General features: G+C 38.9%; 1 protein-coding gene across 1 annotated transcript in view; it reads left to right on the top strand.

The window, feature by feature from the left end:
• UBXN2B (UBX domain protein 2B) overlaps window positions 1–20556 on the top strand; it is a 41482-nt gene extending 20926 nt beyond the window's left edge. Inside the window, exons 4-8 of the mRNA XM_062188471.1 lie at window positions 2508–2591; window positions 3613–3722; window positions 7491–7628; window positions 14477–14638; window positions 16598–20556. Of these exons, the coding sequence (XP_062044455.1) occupies window positions 2508–2591; window positions 3613–3722; window positions 7491–7628; window positions 14477–14638; window positions 16598–16760 (657 nt within the window). The 3' untranslated portion in view covers window positions 16761–20556. The remainder of the gene's footprint in view (window positions 1–2507; window positions 2592–3612; window positions 3723–7490; window positions 7629–14476; window positions 14639–16597) is intronic.
• Window positions 20557–20886: the final 330 nt, after the last annotated feature.

Below are 20886 nucleotides of genomic sequence, written 5' to 3'. Positions count from 1 at the left end.
TATTTTTCTGCATGAAAATTTATCAATTAATTCCATTTTTCACAAACTTCTTGAACTTTGTAGGACAATATTTAAGCCATGAATTTGCCATTAATACAGTCTGTGTCAAAAAATTTTATCTTGTAGATTTATATAACTCAATCATGATATCATTCTATCATTACAAAGCTACTCATGTTGTACCCCTTTGTAGTCACGCCCACTATCTTCTCCTACACTAACTCTAACCTCTGGACAACACTACTCTCTTTTTCCATCTCTGTGATTTTGTAACATTAGAAATGTTATAAAAATGGTATCACGCAATAGGTAATCTTTTGGGAGTAGTTTTTTCAGCTGGCATAATGCCCTTGAGGTACTTCAAAGTTATCTTATGTATCAAGACTGTTCTTTCTCTAAGTTGCATTTATGGTATGAATGTACCACAGGTTTAACCATTCATTTATTCAGGGCCATTCTAGTTGTTTCTAGATGCTGATTATCACAAATAAAACTGCTGTGAACAATCATACATAGGTCTGTGTACAGATGAAGTCTAGTTTTTAGAGCATAAATGCCCAGGTGTGTAGTTACTGAGTCATATGATAAGTCCGTGTTGAGTTTAAAGAACCTGCCAAACTGTGTTCCAGAATGGTAGTACCATTCTATATTCTCAATGTATGAGAGACTGTTTCTCTTTATCCTATAAGCATTTGCTATTGTCGCTATTTTCGATTTTAGCCATGTTGATAGTTGTATAGTGATAACACACTGTAGTTTGAATTTACATTTCCCCAATGAGTGATAATGTTAATTTGCTTTTTCTTAATCATTAGTGGTGTTGAACATCATTTCATGTGCTCATTTGCCATATTTTTTACTATTTTCAGTGAAATATCTCTTTCTGACTTTTGCCCATTGGTTATTATTGAGTCTTGAGAGTTTTTAATTTATTGTAATAAATATGGGTCCTTCTTCAAATGATATGGTTTACAGATAATCTCAGACTATAATTTATATTTTCATCCTCTTAATTGGAATTTTGCAGAGCAAAAGTTTTAAACTTTAATACAGTCCAATTTTTCTGTTTTTTTTTTTTTCTTTTGTGGATCATGCTTCTGGTATTGTCTAAGAACTTTCACCAAACCTTAGAACCACTTACTCTTGCCCATGTTATCAAAAAAAGTTACATAGTCTGCATTTTACACTTAAGCTCATGATGCATTATGAGTTAGTTTTATGTAAAATGTGACATTTATATTAAGTTTACTTTTTTCGCTTATAGATGGCCAGTTGCCCCAACGTATTTGTTGAAAAGGTTCACGGTTCTTTGTGGAAGTGCTTTTGTACCTTATTAAATTTCTGTTGAACATTTATATAGCTTTTATATCAGCCATCTCAGTATTGGAGTATCGAAGACTTCAAGTGTCTTTATGTCTAATTGTCATTCATTCCCATAATCAGCATTCTCAGCCTGGAATTCTCCAATCACAGTCACTCGGTGAGGTCTTCTAAACTCCCACCTGACCTCGCATACGATGGCTTAGAAGGTTGGAGGTGTTCCTAGATGTGTGTCTGCTGAAAAAGCCTCTCTTCTCCATACTGATTTTGACATCAATATGGAGAACCACTATTCTGAATGAAACAAATTTTAGTTTTTATTATCTGTCAACAGCTTGAAATGCTTTCTCAGTCAAGTCTTTTTTTTTTTTTTAAGATTTATTTATTTATTTGAAAGGCAAAGTTACAGAGAAAGAGGGAAAAACAGACAGATCTTCATCTGCTGGTTCACTCCCCACATTGCAGGGGCTAGGCTAGACCAATGCCAGGAAGCAGGAGCTTCATCTGGATCTCGCACATGGGTGGCCAGGGACCAGGCACTTGGGCCATCTTCTCTTGCTTTCCCAGGTGCATTAGCAGGGAGCTGGATCAGAAGTAGAGCAGCCAGGACTCGAACCAGCATGCATATAGGGTGCTGGTGCTACAGGCAGTGGCTTAACCCGCTATGCCACAGCACCAACCCCTCAGTCAAGTCTTAAAGTCATTTTTGGTTCTTGCAAGCTCTCTGCTTCCATTTTAAAAAAATGTAGAACTGATGATTTAGTCTGTATGGACAAAAAAAATTTTGACAGTTAGATCATTGAGGATATTAGGAGTGATTAGAACAGTATTTTTACCTTAGAATCCGCCTTACCTGTTGAATGGAAGAATTTGTGATTAGTATAGTAAAATAAAAACTCTAATCATAGCTGACTTGTTACAGTTGAATCCAAATAGCTTATAAAATAAGCTTAAAGCTTTTCTTCAGGGTCATTTAGACTCATTGATAAAATTCTTCCTTTACTCTTAGACTTGTCATAACATTGTAATGGTAGCTTAAAAATACCTTACCTACACTTGAAAATACCCATTCCAGTGCATAAATGCTCATATTAGTTTGATTATCTAGTTTATAGTACATCACAATTTGTAATTACATTTTACTTAATAAACCTTCAACTCAATTTTTATCTTACTTTGTATTGTAGTCTTTTACAGGTGGAGGATACAGGTTGGGAAATTCCTTTTGTAAGCGGTCTGAATACATCTATGGAGAAAATCAGCTGCAAGATGTAGGTATAGTACTCAAAATGAAAATTTATAGATATTTTCCTTTGGTTACTACTTTTAATTTTGAAATTTAAAATCAAGAATATAAATTTCTTTGTTACTTTTGAAGCTTTAGTCAAAGGATCAGTGTGTAAGGTCTCAGTGTAAATTTTTGTATCATGTATCTCATTCATACCTTACACTTAGAGGTACATAACTGATTGTTGAAAGAATGTGTGGGTGACTGTCAGAATGGGCTTACAGGCCAAGTGTCTGGCCTACTGGCTAAGCCCCTGGTTAGGATACCTGCTTCTCACATTTGAGTGCCTGGGTTACATACCAGGCTCTGGCTTCTGATTCCAGTTTCCTGCCAGTGCAGACCCTGGGAGTCAAGGGTGATGTTTAAAATAGTTGACTTCCTGTGACCCATGGAGGAGATGTGGATTGGGTTCTCAGCTTCTGACTGTGGTCTCCGCAGCCATTGCAGGCATTTGGGAGTGAGCCACCGGATAGTAGCTCACTCAGTCTCTCTCCCTGTATGTCTCAATCTCTCTGTCTCTCAAAATTGTTTTTAAAGCTATCATATATTGTAATAATGATTATAGTTGTAAACATAGACACTAAAGTCATTCTTTCTTTCTCTTGCCTTTTAAAATGTTGGAATTATAGTTTCATTTTCAGCATTTATAATTTTCATAGAAGGACACTGGGACTTCTCTTGCCCTTTATCATGAGTATTTAAGCTGTGTAGCAGAGAAGAGGAAGGGTGGGAGTAGTGGGATCATAGCTGGGTGCTGTCTTCTTGCTTTGTCTTACTGGTAGTTGTATTTCGGGGTCAGGGTCGAGCTGTGGAACCTTTGATGTTGGTAGCCATTATCATTTGTTCAGTGGAATGCTAATCTGCTAAGCAAACTGGATAAAGCATAATAGGGATAAATTCCCATTTTAAATTTAGGTAGCAGTGTAGTGTGCTGTGAGACACCACATTTGAAAACTTAGCCTTGTTTGATGGAAATGGTTTCTCCCCTACTCCTTATCTCACAGGTTCAGGTTTTGCTTAAACTATGGAGCAATGGTTTCAGCTTAGATGATGGAGAATTGAGACCTTACAGTGACCCAACAAATGCTCAATTTTTGGAGTCTGTTAAGAGAGGGTAAGATATATTATTTGTATTCTGTTATTTGGAATGAGGCTTTTTTTTTCCCCATTAACCAGATTACTATTTAGTAGTGCGCCCTTCTGCTTTTCAAGAGTTGATTACTAGACAGTATTATGTAAGTGACTGCTGGGGGAATGGGCCTTTTTCCCAAGTATGTAAAGGCTGTATTGCTGTCTCAGTCACTACTTCTGGCTTTGAAGAGAAGGGACATGGGACATTGGATATTGGCCCCGTTTTAAAAATCGTGATGAAACCATGACCCAACTCCAAGCAGAAACATCTTAACGTAAGAGATCAGGGAATTGGTTAGCATGTAGCTGCCCGTCCAGTATAGCATTGTCCTGCTTACTGATGACAGGGTGATACTTGCCTGAAATTCAGCAGCTTATATGAGAACTCTTTAAAGTGTCATTACTACTGGCAGATAATTCAGTTAATTTAAAGTGATAATTTGTGAAAGTAGTCCAGAGAGATAGTACTCTAACCCAACTGAAAAATAATATTAACTCATCAGTCCCTATTGCTAAAGGATGAAGAATCAAGTGAGTTTTGATTTGATGATAAAAACTAAAAACTTTTCTGTGATACAGATTTCACTAGCTGACATGGAATTATTCCTAAGTAGCAGTGCAACCAAGGAGATAAGGATGACAATAAGCTGGAAGATGTAGTAATAGGAAGGGACCAGATGGCTTAGCATGAATTTTTGATGTAAATTTTGCACAAATGATGTCAGGATACCAAACAAAGGCAAGTAGTGCTATAAGCAGTATGCTGAAGACCTCAAGAAAGTTGAGAAGCTATCCTAGGAGGCAGTGTGTGGTAGTGGCAAATACAAGGATATAATAATTTGAATCAATGCTATGGATATGGGAACCTGAGGAATCAGTGAGAAGAGGTAGGAGCATTTGAGGGGCAGAGATGTTCCTCTGTGATGAAATCCAGCATTACTATTTCTATGATGCTGATTTTACAATGGCGGAAGAAAAAATACTGATGATCACAGTACAGTGATATATACCAAGACTAATTTATTGTTAAGTAAAAACCTATAAACTTTGTAGGCTAATATTGAAACAAATGTGGCATATTGAAAGGATTTTTAAATTTAAGCCACACCCATGTCCTCAAGTACAAATTATGAATCAGGAGGAATTTTAGAAAAGACTGAAGAAAATGAATGGTGTCAGATAGTGGTTCTACTATATGTGTCAAACACATCATCTCTTTTTACAGTAAATATTTGGTAGCGCCATCTTTTTAAATAATACAAATTTCATGTATTTCATATATACAGATTCAGGGGCATAATGATACATCTTTACTATCTCAAAGAAGAACCCACAGATAAGATAATCACCTGTGGATGTTATTTACTGCAGTATTGATGACTACTCTACCTTAAAATGTTGAAGAAATAAAAGTAATTCATTGTAAAATAGTAGCTACTTTAATATAAAAATGTCCAGATTTGACCCCACCAGCAGACAGAAGGAGCCAGACAGTTTGTACCTCTGTGCAGACTGGCACTTCCTATGTAAATGTGACAGGTATAAAAATGGAATAATGAGGTATGTGAGGTTGTTAATTACTGTAAGTGGAAGTGCACTCAAGGACTTCATAGAATTCCAAACAAAATATAATCTTCTGACAGTTTATATGATAGATACATTCCTGGAAATTTCAAAGTATGTTATGTAATGTCTCCCAAAATGTTTTTTGTTTATATGATTGTAAGACCCCATTAGGTTTTAGGCTGAGATACTAAAAACAGTGATGTTATCAACGTGAACCTCTGCCAGAGCACTCGGTGGATCTGGAATCCAAGACAAGTCTTCATTGTGCAAGATGAGTCCCCCATGCCATTCATCTCCCCCTTCTCTGACACTGGTAACAGCAGTGCTCAGGAATCACCCACAATCAAAACCATCCCTATCAGTTTTCCAAACTGTCCAAGAGTTTAGAAATAAATATCCACATTAACCATTTATCCTCATAGGTATAAATCTAGCTATAAATTTCATCTTACAATTTAACTTTCTAAATGCCAGAAGCACACTAAGATCACTGGGACAGTGATATTTTGTGTTGAGATATGAAGTATCTTAAAGATTTATGTAAACTAAATTATCATGGAAATTTCTATGCATATTGAATATCCCTAATCTAAAAATCTGAAATCCAGAATTCTCCAAAATCTGAAACTTTTTTTCTTTTTTTTTTTAAATCTTTTATTTAATGAATGCATTTTTTGTAGGTACAACTTTAGGAATATAGTGGTTCTTTCCCCCATACACACCCTCCCACCCTGACTCCCATCACACTTCCTTCTCCTTCTCTCATCCCATTCTTCATTATGGTTCATTTTTAATTTAACTTTATATACAGAGGACCAACTTATGCTAAGTAAAGATTTCAACAGTTTGTACTCACACACACACACACACACAACATATAAAGTACAGTTTGAGAACAAAAGTTTTGCAGTTAATTCTCATAGTACAACTCATTAAGGACAGAGGTCCTACATGGGGAGTAAGTGCACAGTGACTCCTGTTGTTGATTTAACAATTAACACTCTTATTTATGACATCAGTGCGCCTAAGCTCTTGCCATGAGCTGCCAAGGCTATGGAAGGAAGCCTTTTGTGACCACAGACTCAGTATTTGGACAAGGCCATAAGCAAAGTGGAAGCTCTCTCCTCCCTTCAGAGAAAAGTGCATTCTTCTTTGATGGTCCCTTCTTTCCACTGGGGTCTCATTCAGAGATCCTTCATGTAGGACATTTTTTGCCAGTCTTGGCTTTCCATGCCTGAAAGGCTCTCATAGGCCTTTCAGCCAGACCAGGAAGCCTTAAGGGTTGCTTCTGAGGTCCAAAATATGAAACTTTTTTTTTTAAAGATTTATTTTATTTTATTTTATTTTATTTTATTTTGAAAGAGTTAGAGGCAGAGACAGAGAGAAAGGTCTTCCATCCATTGGTTCACTCCCCAGATGGCTGCAATGGCTGGAACTGCCAATCTGAATCCAGGAGCCAGGAGCTTCTTCTGGGTCTCCCATGTAGGTGCAGGGGCCCAAGGACTTGGGTCATCTTCTGTTATCCCAGGCCATAGCAGAGAGCTGGATCAGAAGAGGATCAGCCGGGACTAGAACCAGCGTCCATATGGGATGCCAGCACTTCAGGCCAGGACTTTAACCCACTGTGCCACAGCATCGGCCCCTGAAACTTTTTTTTTTAATATTTATTTTATTTATTTGAAAGACAGATTTACAGAGACAGGTAGAGACAGAGAGGTCTTCCATCCGCTGGTTCACTCCCCAGATGACCGCAATGGCTGGAGATGTGCCGATCTGAAGCCAGGAGCTTCTTCCGGATCTCACAGTGCTGGCCCCGAAGCTTTTTGAGCATTAACACGTTGCCACAATGAGAAATTGCACATTTAACTTCATGTGACAGGTCTAGTCAAAATGCAGGTGCACCTAAAATACAATATAAAAATACCTTGAAGCTATATGTATTAGGTATATATGAAACATAAGTGAATTTTTTGTTTAGACTTGGACCCCATCCTGAAGTTACCTCAATATTCTAAAATAAGTTACCAATATTCTAAAATTTAAAACACTTCTGGTCATAAGCCTTTCTGATAAGGGACACTCAACTTGTTTGATAATGTAAGCAGAAATTGCTGTTCTGCGGTGTAGCTCAGGATTTGATGACAGTAATCTTTAGAAAGCTTACATGTTTTTCCCTTTTTTTAAGAGAGATTCCCTTGGAGCTTCAGCGACTGGTTCATGAGGGCCAACTGAGTTTGGACATGGAGGACCATCAGGATCAAGAATATGTAAAACCTAGGCTGAGGTTCAAGGCTTTCAGTGGAGAAGGGCAAAAACTTGGAAGGTAAGATTCCTAAAATGAGAAAAGTATTCATCCTTGTTCAGATTTTCTTTCAGGACAAAAGAAAAGCTAACATGACCTGTGAAAGAGAAACCAAACTATGAACTGTGAAGACCTTAAATAAACAGAAATCCAGTGGTGGTGTTAGTAGGCAGTACTTAGCAGTTGCACATTCCTGGCTGTCTAAATCCTTTATTTGCTGTTAACTAATCTAATCTTCACAATAGCTGCATTTTGCAGATATAGTAATTTTCCCAATGTGATTTGAGTTAGGAAATGACCAGTGAGTGCCATTCAAACCCAGGCACTCTGGTTCCAGAGTCTGTGCTTTTCACCATATGTCATGTGCCTGTTTCAGATAATGTGGTTTAAAAAGGAGAAAATTAGTGAATTTTTGATTACATAAAACAGTGGCTATCTTAACTTCACAACATGCATGCAAATTACAGAAGCCAAATTAGTAAAACACCTGTAAAACCTGAGCTACTATGACTGAGGATGAAGGAGGGAGTTGTCTCTGATGCGTTTCCAAAGAATTCTGACAGAATTTTATAGAGCACAATTCAAAGACTCGTGTGTGGCATAATGTATGAGAAGGGCCCTTTATAATGGCTATGCCTTGGAGCCAGCACTGTGGTGCAGGGGGTAAAGCCGCCCCCTGCAGTGCTTGCATCCCATGAGGGTGCCAGTTTCCTGTCCCAGCTACTGCATTTCTGGTCCAGCTCCCAGCTATTGTTTCTGGGAAAGTGGCAGAGAATGGCCCAGGTCCTTGGGCTCCTGCACCCACAGGGGAGACCCAGAGGAAGCTTTTGGTTCCTGATATGGACCATCCCAGCTGTGGCCATTATGGCCATTTGAGGGTTGAACCAGAAGATGGAGGATTTCTGTCTCTGCCTCCCATTCTCTCTCTATAACTCTGACTCTCCAATAAATAAATAAATCTTTTGAAAAAATAGCTATGGCTTAGATTTATGACTAAGAATTAATGTTAGAATGTACATCTTTATTAGCAAAACTAAAGTACATCTAGAATTAAAATTGAAGGTAGCCTAACAGAAATACAGCTGAAAAAGTCCAATGGTTATAATATGCAAATTTAACTCTTTGATGATAGTATCTCAGGAAGGCTAGTCTCTTTCTTTATGAGTCAAATAGCTTGGGAAAATGGCAGTAGGGAAAGGAGAAGCTGATGGAAAAGAATAATAGGGATCAGTATTGGTGATGCCATGTTATTCACTGACCATAATCTTCTGGGTTTTGATGATAAAAAGTGGATTTGTTAGCTTAAATAATAAGGGACTTATTTTAAAAAGGTTTATTTATGTGAAAGTCAGTTACAGAGAGAGGGAGAGACAAGAGAGATCTTCCATCCACCATTTCACTCTTCAGATGGCCACAACAGTAGGAGCTAAACCAGGGCATAATCAGGGACCAGGATCTTCTGTGTCCCCCAAATGGGTACAGGGGCCCAAGTACTTGGGCTGCCTTCCGCTGCTTTTCCCAGGCCATTAACAAGGAGCTGGATTGGAAGTGGAGCAGCCAGGACTCTGACCAGCATTGCAATCAGTGGCTTCACCTGCTAGGCCACAACACCTGCCCTGGGATTTCTTATAGGATCTTAGGTTATAGTATTTCTAGCAAAGCCAAGCTTTTTTTAAGAAAACCAAACACAATCAAAAACTGTATGGAAAGCACCTCTTTTGTTAGCTGCTCAGTGCCTGTGAAGCTAAGGATCAGACACTATAGGACAGTCTTTTTTTTTTTTTTTTTTTTAAGATTTATTTTATTTATTTGGACAGAGTTACAGAGAGATGTAGAGCCAAAGAGAGTCTTCCGTTCTGCTGGTTCACTCCCCAAATGACCACAATGGCCAGAGCTGAGCTGATCTGGAGCCAAGAGCTTCCTCCAGATCTCCTATGAGGGTGCAGGGGCCCAAGGAGTTGGGCCATCTTCTACTTTCCCAGGCCATAACAGAGAGCTGGATTGGAAGTAGAGAAGCCAGGACTTGAACCAGCGCCCACATAGGATGCCTGCATTGCAGGCTGAGGCTTTAACCCTCTGTGCCACAGCACCAGCCCCAACACTAGAACATTCTGTCGTGACTGTTCTGGAAGAATTAGGTGGCTCCAACAGAAGAGGTGGCAAAGCTTCCACATCACAGTGATTACTTTCACCCATACAAGTATACATGGAAGGGTATAGTCATACAAAGTTCTAGTTGCAAGAGAGTCTGAGAAATGTAGTCTTTAAAGTTTTCAGCTTCTAGCATACAGAACATGTACATGAGAGACACATTAACATGGAGATGTAAGTCCACATGCACATGAACCTAAATTTTGAATAAGCAAATATAACATACAGAGGCACCCTGATTTACAATTGTTCAGCTTACAGTGGTATGAAAATGATAACACATCTGGTGGAAACTACCTGGAATTTTGAATTTTGAACTCCCAGGCCAGAAATGTGATATCTTCACAAGGCTAGATGGTAGCAGTAGCAACCAGTCAGCCCCATGATCCCAGGGAGAAACAACCTGCACTATGCAGAGTGCCGTGCTGCTGAGCTGTGAGGGTATGTCTAGGTTATGTGTATTAAATATGTTTTTTTACTTAAACCCATCAGAAGTTGAAGACATTATCTGGAAAAACCACTCTTGTAAATTGAGGAGCATCTGTATTCTTTTTTTTTTCTTTTTTTAAATGCAGAAGCTTTTTTTTTTTTTTTTTGACAGGCAGAGTGGACAGTGAAAGACAGAGACAGAGAGAAAGGTCTTCCTTTTCTGTTGGTTCACCCCACAATGGCCGCTGCGGCTGGCGCGCTGCAGCCCGTGCACCGCGCTGATCCTAAGCCAGGAGCCAGGTGCTTCTCCTGGTCTCGCATGCGGGTTCAGGGCCCAAGGACTTGGGCCATCCTCCACTGCACTCCCGGGCCACAGCAGAGAGCTGGACTGGAAGAGGAGCAACTGGGATAGAACCCGGTTCTCCGACCGGGACTAGAACCCGGTGTGCCGGCGCCACAGGTGGAGGATTAGCCTATTGAGCCACGGCGCCGGCCCAGAGCATCTGTATTCTAAAAATGAAGAATTGCACAGAATATTTTAAAGTAAGAAATATATCAAAATAAAAATTTAACTGCTGGGACCAGTGCCTGCGGCGCTGACATCCCATATGGCCGCCGGGTTCTGGTCCCAGTTGCTCCTCTTCCAGTCCAGCTCTCTGCTGTGCCCGGGAATGCAGTGGAGGATGGCCCAGGTCCTTGGGCCCCTGCACCTGCATGGGAGACCAGGAGGAAGCACCTGGCTCCTGGCTTCGGATTGGCACAGCGCACCGGTCGTTGCAGCCATTTGTGGGGTGTACCAACGGAAGGAAGACCTTTCTCTCTCTGTCTCTCTCTCTCTCACTAACTCTGTCAAATAAATTAAAAAAAAAAAAAATTTTAGCTGCTGGAGACCAGCTCCAGCCAGTCCAGGGGCCCCAAGGTGTGAGAAGTGTCTGTGCTCAAAGAAATGAGAAACACACTCACAGCAACGCTAATGGCATGGCTCTGGCTCTCGAGCACCAGACTTTATTTTTATATGATGTCACATAATGATTCTTTCTTCTTACAAAAACAAGTCTGTTGTCCACTTTCATCTAGTTACAATTTCTTTGATTTCCACAGGCGTATTTAGAGCATGGGTTACTATCACAGACAGGTGCAAGATAACAGGCTGCCCTCACAAGCCAAGGCCTAGAGTGCTGTCAAGCTAAGCAGAAATTGGCTACACAAGCTAGAACAGTACCTCCCTAATCTAATCTTGACTAGAAGCCCCAAGTTCAAAGCAAGCTCTTTTTACTCTCCGCGGTTCTTTCTGTAATTCTTTAATTGCTTTATTGTACTTATTTAAGGTTCACTTACATCTGTTCTACAGTTTTGACATCCTAACCATGTATTTGTAACACATATTGAATTAAAACTTTAATAACATTTATCTTCTAGTGGGAAGTATATACCAGGGAGCCTTTTGCCTTTTAATTCTTTTGCACAAACAGCTCAACCTTGCATAAAGCATTAACCCCTTCTCCTATACTAGCATTTTATTTGATTAGAATCCTACACAGCAAAGGACATTTTGGGAATAATGAGACTAAGCATTCTTCCCTAAAATTAGGAATACAGCAGTCATTAGCAGGACCACCAGGAAGCTCCGGCTTTTTTATGCAGAGTGTAGTTCCCAACAAACCTAAAGCCTCAAAGAGGACTGCAGCTGTCCTTCTCACGCCTTGCTGAGACAGACCTTCTGCTGTGACCTTGTCAGCCAGTGGAAGTTGCCTTGGCCTCGCCATTTAACAATGAACCTTTATCTATTTAGAAAGTATCTTTCTAAAATGCCTGATTTCCCAAGCCTTCCAAACAACTATTCTGTGAGCAAGAATAAGTAAGTAAAACAGAATTGGAAATAATCTATAACTCCATCAAAGACAGTCTACAAATGAATATTACATAAATGGAAAGTAACTTTAATTTTTTATTTTGGTATACAATTAATTTTGTGGTAAACCTAAATGTAATTAAAATCTTATCCGGTACCCTCATGTAAATAATAGAAGCAAGAAAGCTAAAAATGTAAAACTAGTAAAATAATCGAATGAACTGTATTATTGGATGAAAGGTAGCTTGGTGAGCCGGAGCAGAGCCCTGGAATATCAGTTGTTTTCGATTGGAAAGACCAGTGAGTAGACGTTCACAAAAGGATTGTGAGCTGCCATGTATGTTGATAAAAGTCATGACTTGAAGCAACTCTCTTTCTGCGTAAGAACACTCATTCATTGTCAAAAGATTCTATGAGCCATTCAACTATTACAGCCACTGCACCTGAAGTCTAACTTCATCTTGGTCCCTGGACCCTTGAGTGCTCTCTTCTCCAGAGCTTAGGAAGCCTGTCCCTTCTGCTTTTCGTTCTTGTCCCACCCCTTTGGCAGCCCACCACCTGGCTGTCACCCTTGGATAGTCCCTGTGTGTCTGCGCTGTGGGTGGAGGACAGTGTCAGCTGTGCTGGACAGACAAGGCTGTGCCTTCTCCATTCTCATTGCCCTGACCCAGTGCTCTCTGCCTTCCTGGGCTCTGTCCTAACCCTGCTTCTTCCTCTCAGCAGGATCCATGCTGTTAACTATTATGCAGCACAGCTTCATGGGTTAACTCCTCATTTTTCATATTGTAATTATATATTGATATATACACACACATATATTCTTAAATTGGTTCTAAAATCTTTCAAGGAATAGCTAAGGAAAAGGCAGAAAGGTTAACAACAAAAACTAGTTCATTTTACCACTTTATCATGTATTTTGAGAGAGAAACTTTTAGATGGAATTTGGAGTAATGGTGAATTAAGTTTACATTGGACAAAAGAATGCTCATAAAACTTTTAAATTAGTATTTACATAAAATTTCATTTTTTCAGAAGAAAATTTATAGGAAGCTATTAAAACTCAGTATTTGAGAGAATAAACATCAATACCATCAAAGAGGAGCAGGCGTATGTCAGTGGTTTAAGTTTCTGCTTGGGATGCTTGCAACCCATATCAGAGTGCTTGATTTGAGTCCCAGCTCCTCTACTTCTCAGCCAGCTTCCCACTAATGTGCATCCTGGGAGGCAGCAGGCAGTGCCCCAATACTTAGGTCTCTGCCAACCATGAGAGAAACCTAGATGGCTTCAGGCTGGCCCTCGCCCTTTCCCTCTGGCTCTCCCTCTCCCTGGCCCTCACCCTGGCCCTCTCCCTCTTCTTCTCCCTCTCCCTGGCCCTCACCTTCTCCCTCTCCCTGGCCCTCACCCTCTCCCTCTCTCTGGCCCTCACCCTCATCCTTGCCCCCGGCCCCCACCCCCGCCCCTCTCCCCCTGTCACTGTCCCTCATTGAAATAAAATGAAAATAAGTTTAAAAAAAAAAAATTAAAAACTTAAAAATCACCAAAGTGAATGAGAGAGTAGAAAATAGTAAGAATTTATGTTTATAAAGAATTTGGATAAATTTGCCTTAATCTTAGCCAAAAGAGCACTCACTTTTTGACATTTACATTCGGGTTAGAAAGACTGATCATTCTGCTGGTATTAGAAGGTACTAAGCAATTTTAAAAGGTTGGAGTGAAATTATTAAGGTAAAATGTTTTGTCTAATAAACTTCATAGTAAGTTTATCACCATGAATAGAATTTCATTCATCACTACTGCTTGGGAGTTACTTGTCTTTTGCAAAAAAAGAAAAAGAAAAAAAATAGCTACTTAAATGTTTTTAAATAATATTAACCAAGTTTAAATTAATAGTTTAGTTCTGATTATATGTGCAAAAATAACATCTACCTATTAAAAAACACTGGTTTAGAACTGTGTTAAGGACTTTCTGGGGTAATATACCTCAATAACATTATTAATCTCTATTTTATAATTAGTAGACTGATATACAAAGAGATTGATTTACTCAAGTTTACAGAATTAATGTAGCTGGATTTGAAACTAAGTCTGTCTCTGCTCTAAGTCATTCTTTGTCATTAGCACAACTTTGCACAAATTGCTTGCTAAAGAAATTGTGCTAAAAGTCTGAAATTGCACAGTAAGAGGAAATGATGCAGTTAGGCTTTTGGGAGAGACTGAAAAATCAGATTCATACCATCTGAAGTAATTTTAACGTAAGTGAAAAGGTTGGGAGAAGTATAGGAACTCAAGTGAAGTCATCCTTCTGCTGGTCCAGAAGTGATGGGATTTTTTTTAAATCGACTATAGATGTACATGTTTATCTGCCGTCTGCCATTGGACATATGTCTCATTTATGAATGTGTATTTGCATTCTATTTCTTACATTCTTCTTTCTTAGTCTTACACCTGAAATCATCAGCACACCTTCCTCTCCAGAAGAAGAGGATAAATCAATACTTAATGCAGCTGTTCATATTGATGATTCGGTGCCAACCACAAAAATTCAGATAAGATTAGCAGATGGGAGTCGTTTGATACAAAGATTCAACTGTACACACAGGTAAGATTTTGCACCAGTAAAGCGTCTAGTTTGCTGTTACATACTGTTCCTTTTCTTACAAAAAAAAATTCATTTATTTGAAAGGCAAAGTTGCAGAAAAAAGAGAAGGAGAAAGAGAGAGAAAGAGCACTTCCATCCTCTGGTTTTCTCCCCAAATGGCCACAATGACCGGGGCTGGGTCAGACAGAAGCCAGGAGTCAGGAGCTTCATCCAGTGGATGGCAGGGGCCCAACCTCTTGGGCCATCTTCCACTGCTTTCTCAGGTACAGTAGCAGGGAGCTGGATCAGAAGTGGAGCAGCTGGTACTCCAGCCTGTGCCCATATGGGATTATGATGTTGCAGATGGCAGCTTTACTGCTACTCCACAACACCAGCCCCCATACTGTTCCTTTTCCACGTAAGACTGTATATGACTTGAGTAATGAAGAATGTGAAATTCATTAGATATACTTTGGAAGTCAATTTTTGACAGAAAAGTCTTTAACAGTATAATAGCTGTATATAAAAATATAAAATAGTATTAAAACAATGTATTTAAACCATTTTAATAACTAATGCAAGTACAGACATCACATAAAAATAAAGAACTTTAGTTTTGCTTATTGCTAACACCATACAAGGTGGAATCAGATTTAAGATCATAAAACCAGGGCATGGGTGTTTAGTCTAGTGGTTAAGATATTTATTAAGATGCCTGTGTCCCACATTGGAGTGCCTGAGTTCAATACTTGGCTTAACTCCTGTCTGTCTTCCCACTCATGCAGACTCTGGGAGGCAACACTGATGGCTCAAACAGTTGGGTTCCTGCCGTGGGAGACCTGGAATGAATTCCAACTCCTAACTTTGGCCCAGTCCAGTCTTGGCTATTATGGGCACCTGGGGAGTGAACCAGCAGACAGGAGTGTATGTCTGTCTGTCTCTGTCAGCTTCTCATATTAGAAAAAGGTTTTTGTTATATTCTTTAAAAATAGTAAAACCTTGGGGCCGGCATTGTGGCTCACTTGGTTGATCCTCTGCTTGCAGCGCCGGCATCCCATATGGGCACCAAGTTCTAGTCCTGGTTGCTCCTCTTCCAGTCCAGCTCTCTGCTGTGGCCTGGGAAGGCAGTGGAGGATGGCCCACGTGCTTAGGCCCCTGCACCCTCATGAGAGACCAGGAAGAAGCACCTGGCTCCTGGCTTCGGATCTGTGTAGTGCCAGCCGTAGCGGCCATTTGGGGAGTGAACCAACAAAAGGAAGACCTTTCTCTCTGTCTCTCTCTCTCTCTCATTGTCTAACTCTATCTGTCAAATAAAAAATTAAATAAAAATAGTAAAAACTTATTTGGACTTTACTCATTTAAATATTTATGATAATTCTGCTTGGAATTAACTTTCTATATAGCAAATTCTTCATACTGTAAATGTGTAGTGTAAATAAAGTTTAATTGTGCTGTGGGCAAATACACCAGTTAAAATTGTCTTAAATTTATATCCCTTAAACACTTATACATCAACAATTGTGCTTATAAGATATTTTTATTTGCTCATTGAAGCAAATGATTTTAGTTATGTGTAGAAATAATTTTTTAAATTATTGCATTATTTTTATAGTCTTACTCATCTCACCATATACCAACCCAAATTACCATTTTTTGTGTCATATGCTAGTAACCTAATCTTATACTGTAAAACCAGTACAGGTACTTTCAGTATAGTTACATCATTAACACTTATTTTTTCCATTACTCACCTGGAAATTGTTGCTGTTTTATAGTAGAATAAATCATAGATCCATTACAAAATTCTACTTGAACTTAAGGCTAAGATAAATTCTTCTATTGAAATAATATAAATTAAAGAAAGTTATGACACTTTTAAATAAGAGTTGAAATTATGTAATTTTTATTCTAGAGATCTAATATATGTAAGTATGTTTTTTGTAAAACAAGTTATTTCATCTTTTTTTTTTTTTTTTTCAGGATCCTGGATGTCCGGAACTTTATTGTACAGTCTCGTCCTGAATTTGCAGCTCTTGACTTTATTCTTGTGACTTCATTTCCAAATAAAGATCTAACAGATGAAAGCCAGACATTACAAGAAGCAGATATTCTTAACACAGTGATTCTCCAACAACTAAAATAATATTATGCCTTTCTATGCAGTAGCTTATTTGGAGAGAAATTGTGTCATATTAATCAGGAAAATACTTCCAGCGTAAAAACAACCAAATTATTTTTTATCATTTTTACAGATAAATCTTGGTTTTGTTGTTATTCTGTCTTCCAGCCTTAGTATAGATGAATTTGGATGAAGTGTCGATCTTGACATAAGTGTGTTTGAGTTTTTAGTTGCAGGCTGGCTTATGTTGATAGATTTTTAAATAGGCAGACCAGTTTCTTGCATATTCAGTGTTAATGTTAACAACATTCATTTGCAGAGAAAATGAACAGAACCACTTTTTGATAAATGTATTTGATAAAATTTGCACTGCAGTTCCTTGATGGAGCATTGACCAACAGCCATTAAGACATCTTTTGATCAAATAAGTTAAAATTTTTCTGTGATATATACTGAGAAGTATCTGTATTCTGATTTTTAAATTGTTTTATCAGACAATAGTTATTTCTCCTATTAAGATTTTGTGCATCTTTTTTACTTACTGATTTAGCTATACTGTGAATGTCAGAAAATATGGTTTGGTCTTAGTTTTTTTCATCTGTGCCCATCATAAACCAGAAACAAAAAGATGAGCAACTCTTGAGAAAATAAGGTAAACAGCACTTTAAAATAGAGAAATTAGAATCCCTTCCGGAACCTGCCTTTAATTACATTCATTTATTCATTCAACCCAGTTTTTTCCCAGGCGTCCCACTGTGTAGATTATCACTCGTCTACTTGTTCAATCCAGAATGTAATCTATTCCAGAACAGGACTGGTGTAGAAATACAGGAATGCACATTCTTTTAGACAGACGGTATCTGAAGAATCACCAGCATAATGTTTGCATTTCTGTTGAAAACAGACATTTCCAGAACGAGGTAGACTATGTCAGGAATAATAGAAAAGCTTTTACTTCTTCCCAGATTCCACTTAATCGTAGGTCACCACTTCAGAGTAATTTGAAAAAAGTATGTTGCTTCAAATAACACAGATTTATTACCTTGGAGTTCTTTAGTTTAGAAGTTCAACATGGAGCTGACCTGTGCTAGGATCAAGGTATGAGTAGGGCTACATTACTTTTGGGATATTCCAAAGGAGAATCATTTCTTTGTTCTTCTTCCAGGGACCTCTCACTTTGCTTTTCTTATAGCTTCCTTTGCCCATCCTAAAAGCCAGCACCTTTGGATCTCTCTGACAACAGTCAGGAAAGATTCTATACTTTTAAAGACTCATGTGACCATCAGACCCACTGGTTAATACAGGGTCATCTCTCAACTTCAAGGCCATATAACTTTAATCACATCTGTAAAGTTGCTTTTATCAGTTCACAGGTTATTTATTCACAGGTTTTGGAACTAGGACATGGACATTTTAGAGTGGACATTATTTTGCCTACCGTAGTCCACCGAGTCCCAAAGATTCACATCCATCCCAGTTAATCCTGTTCAAAGGTGCTCAGAAGTCTCAACCCATTACAGTAACAAAAATCCCAAGTCTCATCGTTTAAATCACTTCGATTTAGGAAAGGATCTGGGTGTGATTCCTAGGGCATAATTGCTCTCCATTTTGTACATATAAACCTGGAAAGCATATTAAATACTTCTAAATAGGACAAGACAGGCATAGAATAATATTACAGATATCCCTGTTCAAAAAGCAGAAAACTGAATGACCAGAGGAACCACCCGGGCCCAGGAGTGTGTACACAAATCCAGCTCGGCACACTCAGTAGCTGTCAGGGCCTAGGGTTAGTCTGTGGCTCACAGCTCAGTCGTCTGCCCTGGGATCCACTTCACAGTCAGTCACCTTTTCTTTTTCACAAAAGGTAGCACATGTTAACAGCTGAATATCATTGGCCTATTTTTTTTGTTCTTATTGTCTACACCTTTCACTAAGGTAGCAGTGTTACTGCTGGCATGATGTTGCCTAAAAACTTGTGAGTCTCCTACGTATGGTCTGGGGAGTCGACTACATTTTACAGGAGGCTTCTCCAAGTTTGTCCTCTACTTCTGCTCATCTCTCCCTGAGATGGCTGAAAGGATCTGAGACTCACCCTCAATCTCAAGGCCTTTTGTATGAGGGAATACTCAGACCTTTAGAACTTTCTGAGGTATTAGCAAAAGGTGGCACAGCCACATCCTCATCTCTTTCTGAAAGACAGGATTTCCTGACAGTGAATCTCTTAATATTAATGTCTCTTGCTGTTTAGAGTAGGATGATAATTTCCTAAATCATCTGGCCATGGTTTCTTTATATTTAACAGGTCTTCCATCAATTTACCTACAAAGGTACTTCAAAAAACTTGTGAGGTTGGGCACGTGGCCTATGGATAAGATGCCTATACCCCATATTAGGGTGCCTGGATTTCATTCTTGGCTCTGGCTCCTAATTCCAGCTTCTTGCCAATGCAGACCCTAGGAAGCGCAAGATGATGATGGCTCAAGTATGTGGGTCTCTCTCACTCACCTACACAGAAGTCCTTTATTGAATTCGTGGCCCCCGTTTCTAGCCCCAGCCATTGTGGACCTTTGGGGAGTAAACCAGCAGATAGATAGTAGCTCTCTCTGTCTGCTCTCCTTCTTACTCCCACCTCTTGAATTAAGAAGAAAAAAAAATTGTGGAAAATGGAATTAAAAGATCGTTTATTTTTGGTGCAAAAATATTTGAAACCTATGCACATTTCATAATATGCATTTTACATAAAGTTTTTGAAGACCCCTAGTATGGATGGATTTTAGAATTTTTTTTGCCCCACAGTAAACTTACCTCTTAATTCCAGTTTTCATGAAATATTATCCTTCTATCTCCTTTTCCTTATTACTGTAAGCAGCCAGAAAACAGGCTGTGCCTTCCATAATTGCTTGAAAATGTCCTCCGCTGAATATTGAAGTTTATCGTTTACAAATTCTGCTTTCCACCTAACTACAGGACACAATTCAGCTAACCTTTTTGCCTCTTTGTGGTCAGGGTCTTTTTCCTCCAGTTTTTCAATGACATTTCTCATTTCCGTCTGACTTCCCAGTGGCAGCACCTTTAATGTCCTGATGTCTTTGATTCTACTGTCTTTTCAGGGCCATTTAGATACTCCCTCTGGTGACTTAGGTATTCTCTACCCTGTGCTCCAAAGGCCTTACTAGCATTAGCATCCTAATGATGTATTTCTGCTAACACTCAAAGGCAATCTAGGCTCTCTCTGTTATGCTCCTTAAAATGCTTCCAGCCGCTACCCACTCCCTAATTCCAAAGCCACTTCACTGTTTTTAGATACCTATCTCCAGGTATCTAGAAAATTCTGTCATGCCTACTCACTGCCAGTTGATTTGAATGTGCTACTTACTAGGAGATTTGGAATGTACCTTTCTCCGAGGTACTGGATATTTCAAGGAGATGAATTTACCTGTGCTATGTGTTTTAATACTGGAAGCGCTGTTAAAAGTACCACAGGATAAAAATGTTGTTGCCTTTCCCCCACTGCATAGAAGTGAAAAAGTTTTCTCAACCTCATGATATGGAGGAGGAAGATTATTCCTGGGTCTCCCCCGCAATAGGAAGACCTGCTGCTTTTCACTTGTTGAAAACAACTTGGATAATGTGAATACATGGGGCTTGAGAAAGGTTGTGGAAAATGGAATTAAAAGATGGGAATTTTCCAGGGATGTTTTGAATCCCCCCTAGTAAAACAGTCTGGGTAAGAAAGATTTCCTAGGGCTAATCTGCCTTTTCACATAGCAAAGTTGTCTTCCTAAAGAAATGATTTCTTGAAAGAAACATTTTAAATGAGCATTTCACTGATGTGGACTAGCAAAAGACAACAACAAAAGAAAATTAACCAACCCTTGTAAAATAATTTGAAGTTTTTTTCTTCTTGTAAATTATTTTTGTCAGTTAAGTGGAGTGCCTATAAGATGCACACACAAAAACACTGCCATTTTTGTATATAATAGTCTTCATTAGGAGAGAAAACTAAACATCCAAAAGGGATGAACAGTACTACCATGTGTGCTACATCGTATCCTGTTTGAGAGCCATTTGCTGGGTTATTTTTTAAATTACAGTAACTAAATTTTAAAATTTATTATCTCCAAAAGATTGTGTCACAGTGAGCAGC

Source organism: Lepus europaeus, chromosome 4 (assembly GCF_033115175.1).
Source record: "Lepus europaeus isolate LE1 chromosome 4, mLepTim1.pri, whole genome shotgun sequence".
Taxonomy (NCBI): Eukaryota; Metazoa; Chordata; class Mammalia; order Lagomorpha; family Leporidae; genus Lepus; species Lepus europaeus.
The sequence above is the reverse complement of the archived record's forward strand: the minus strand, read 5'-3'. Positions and strand labels throughout refer to the sequence as shown.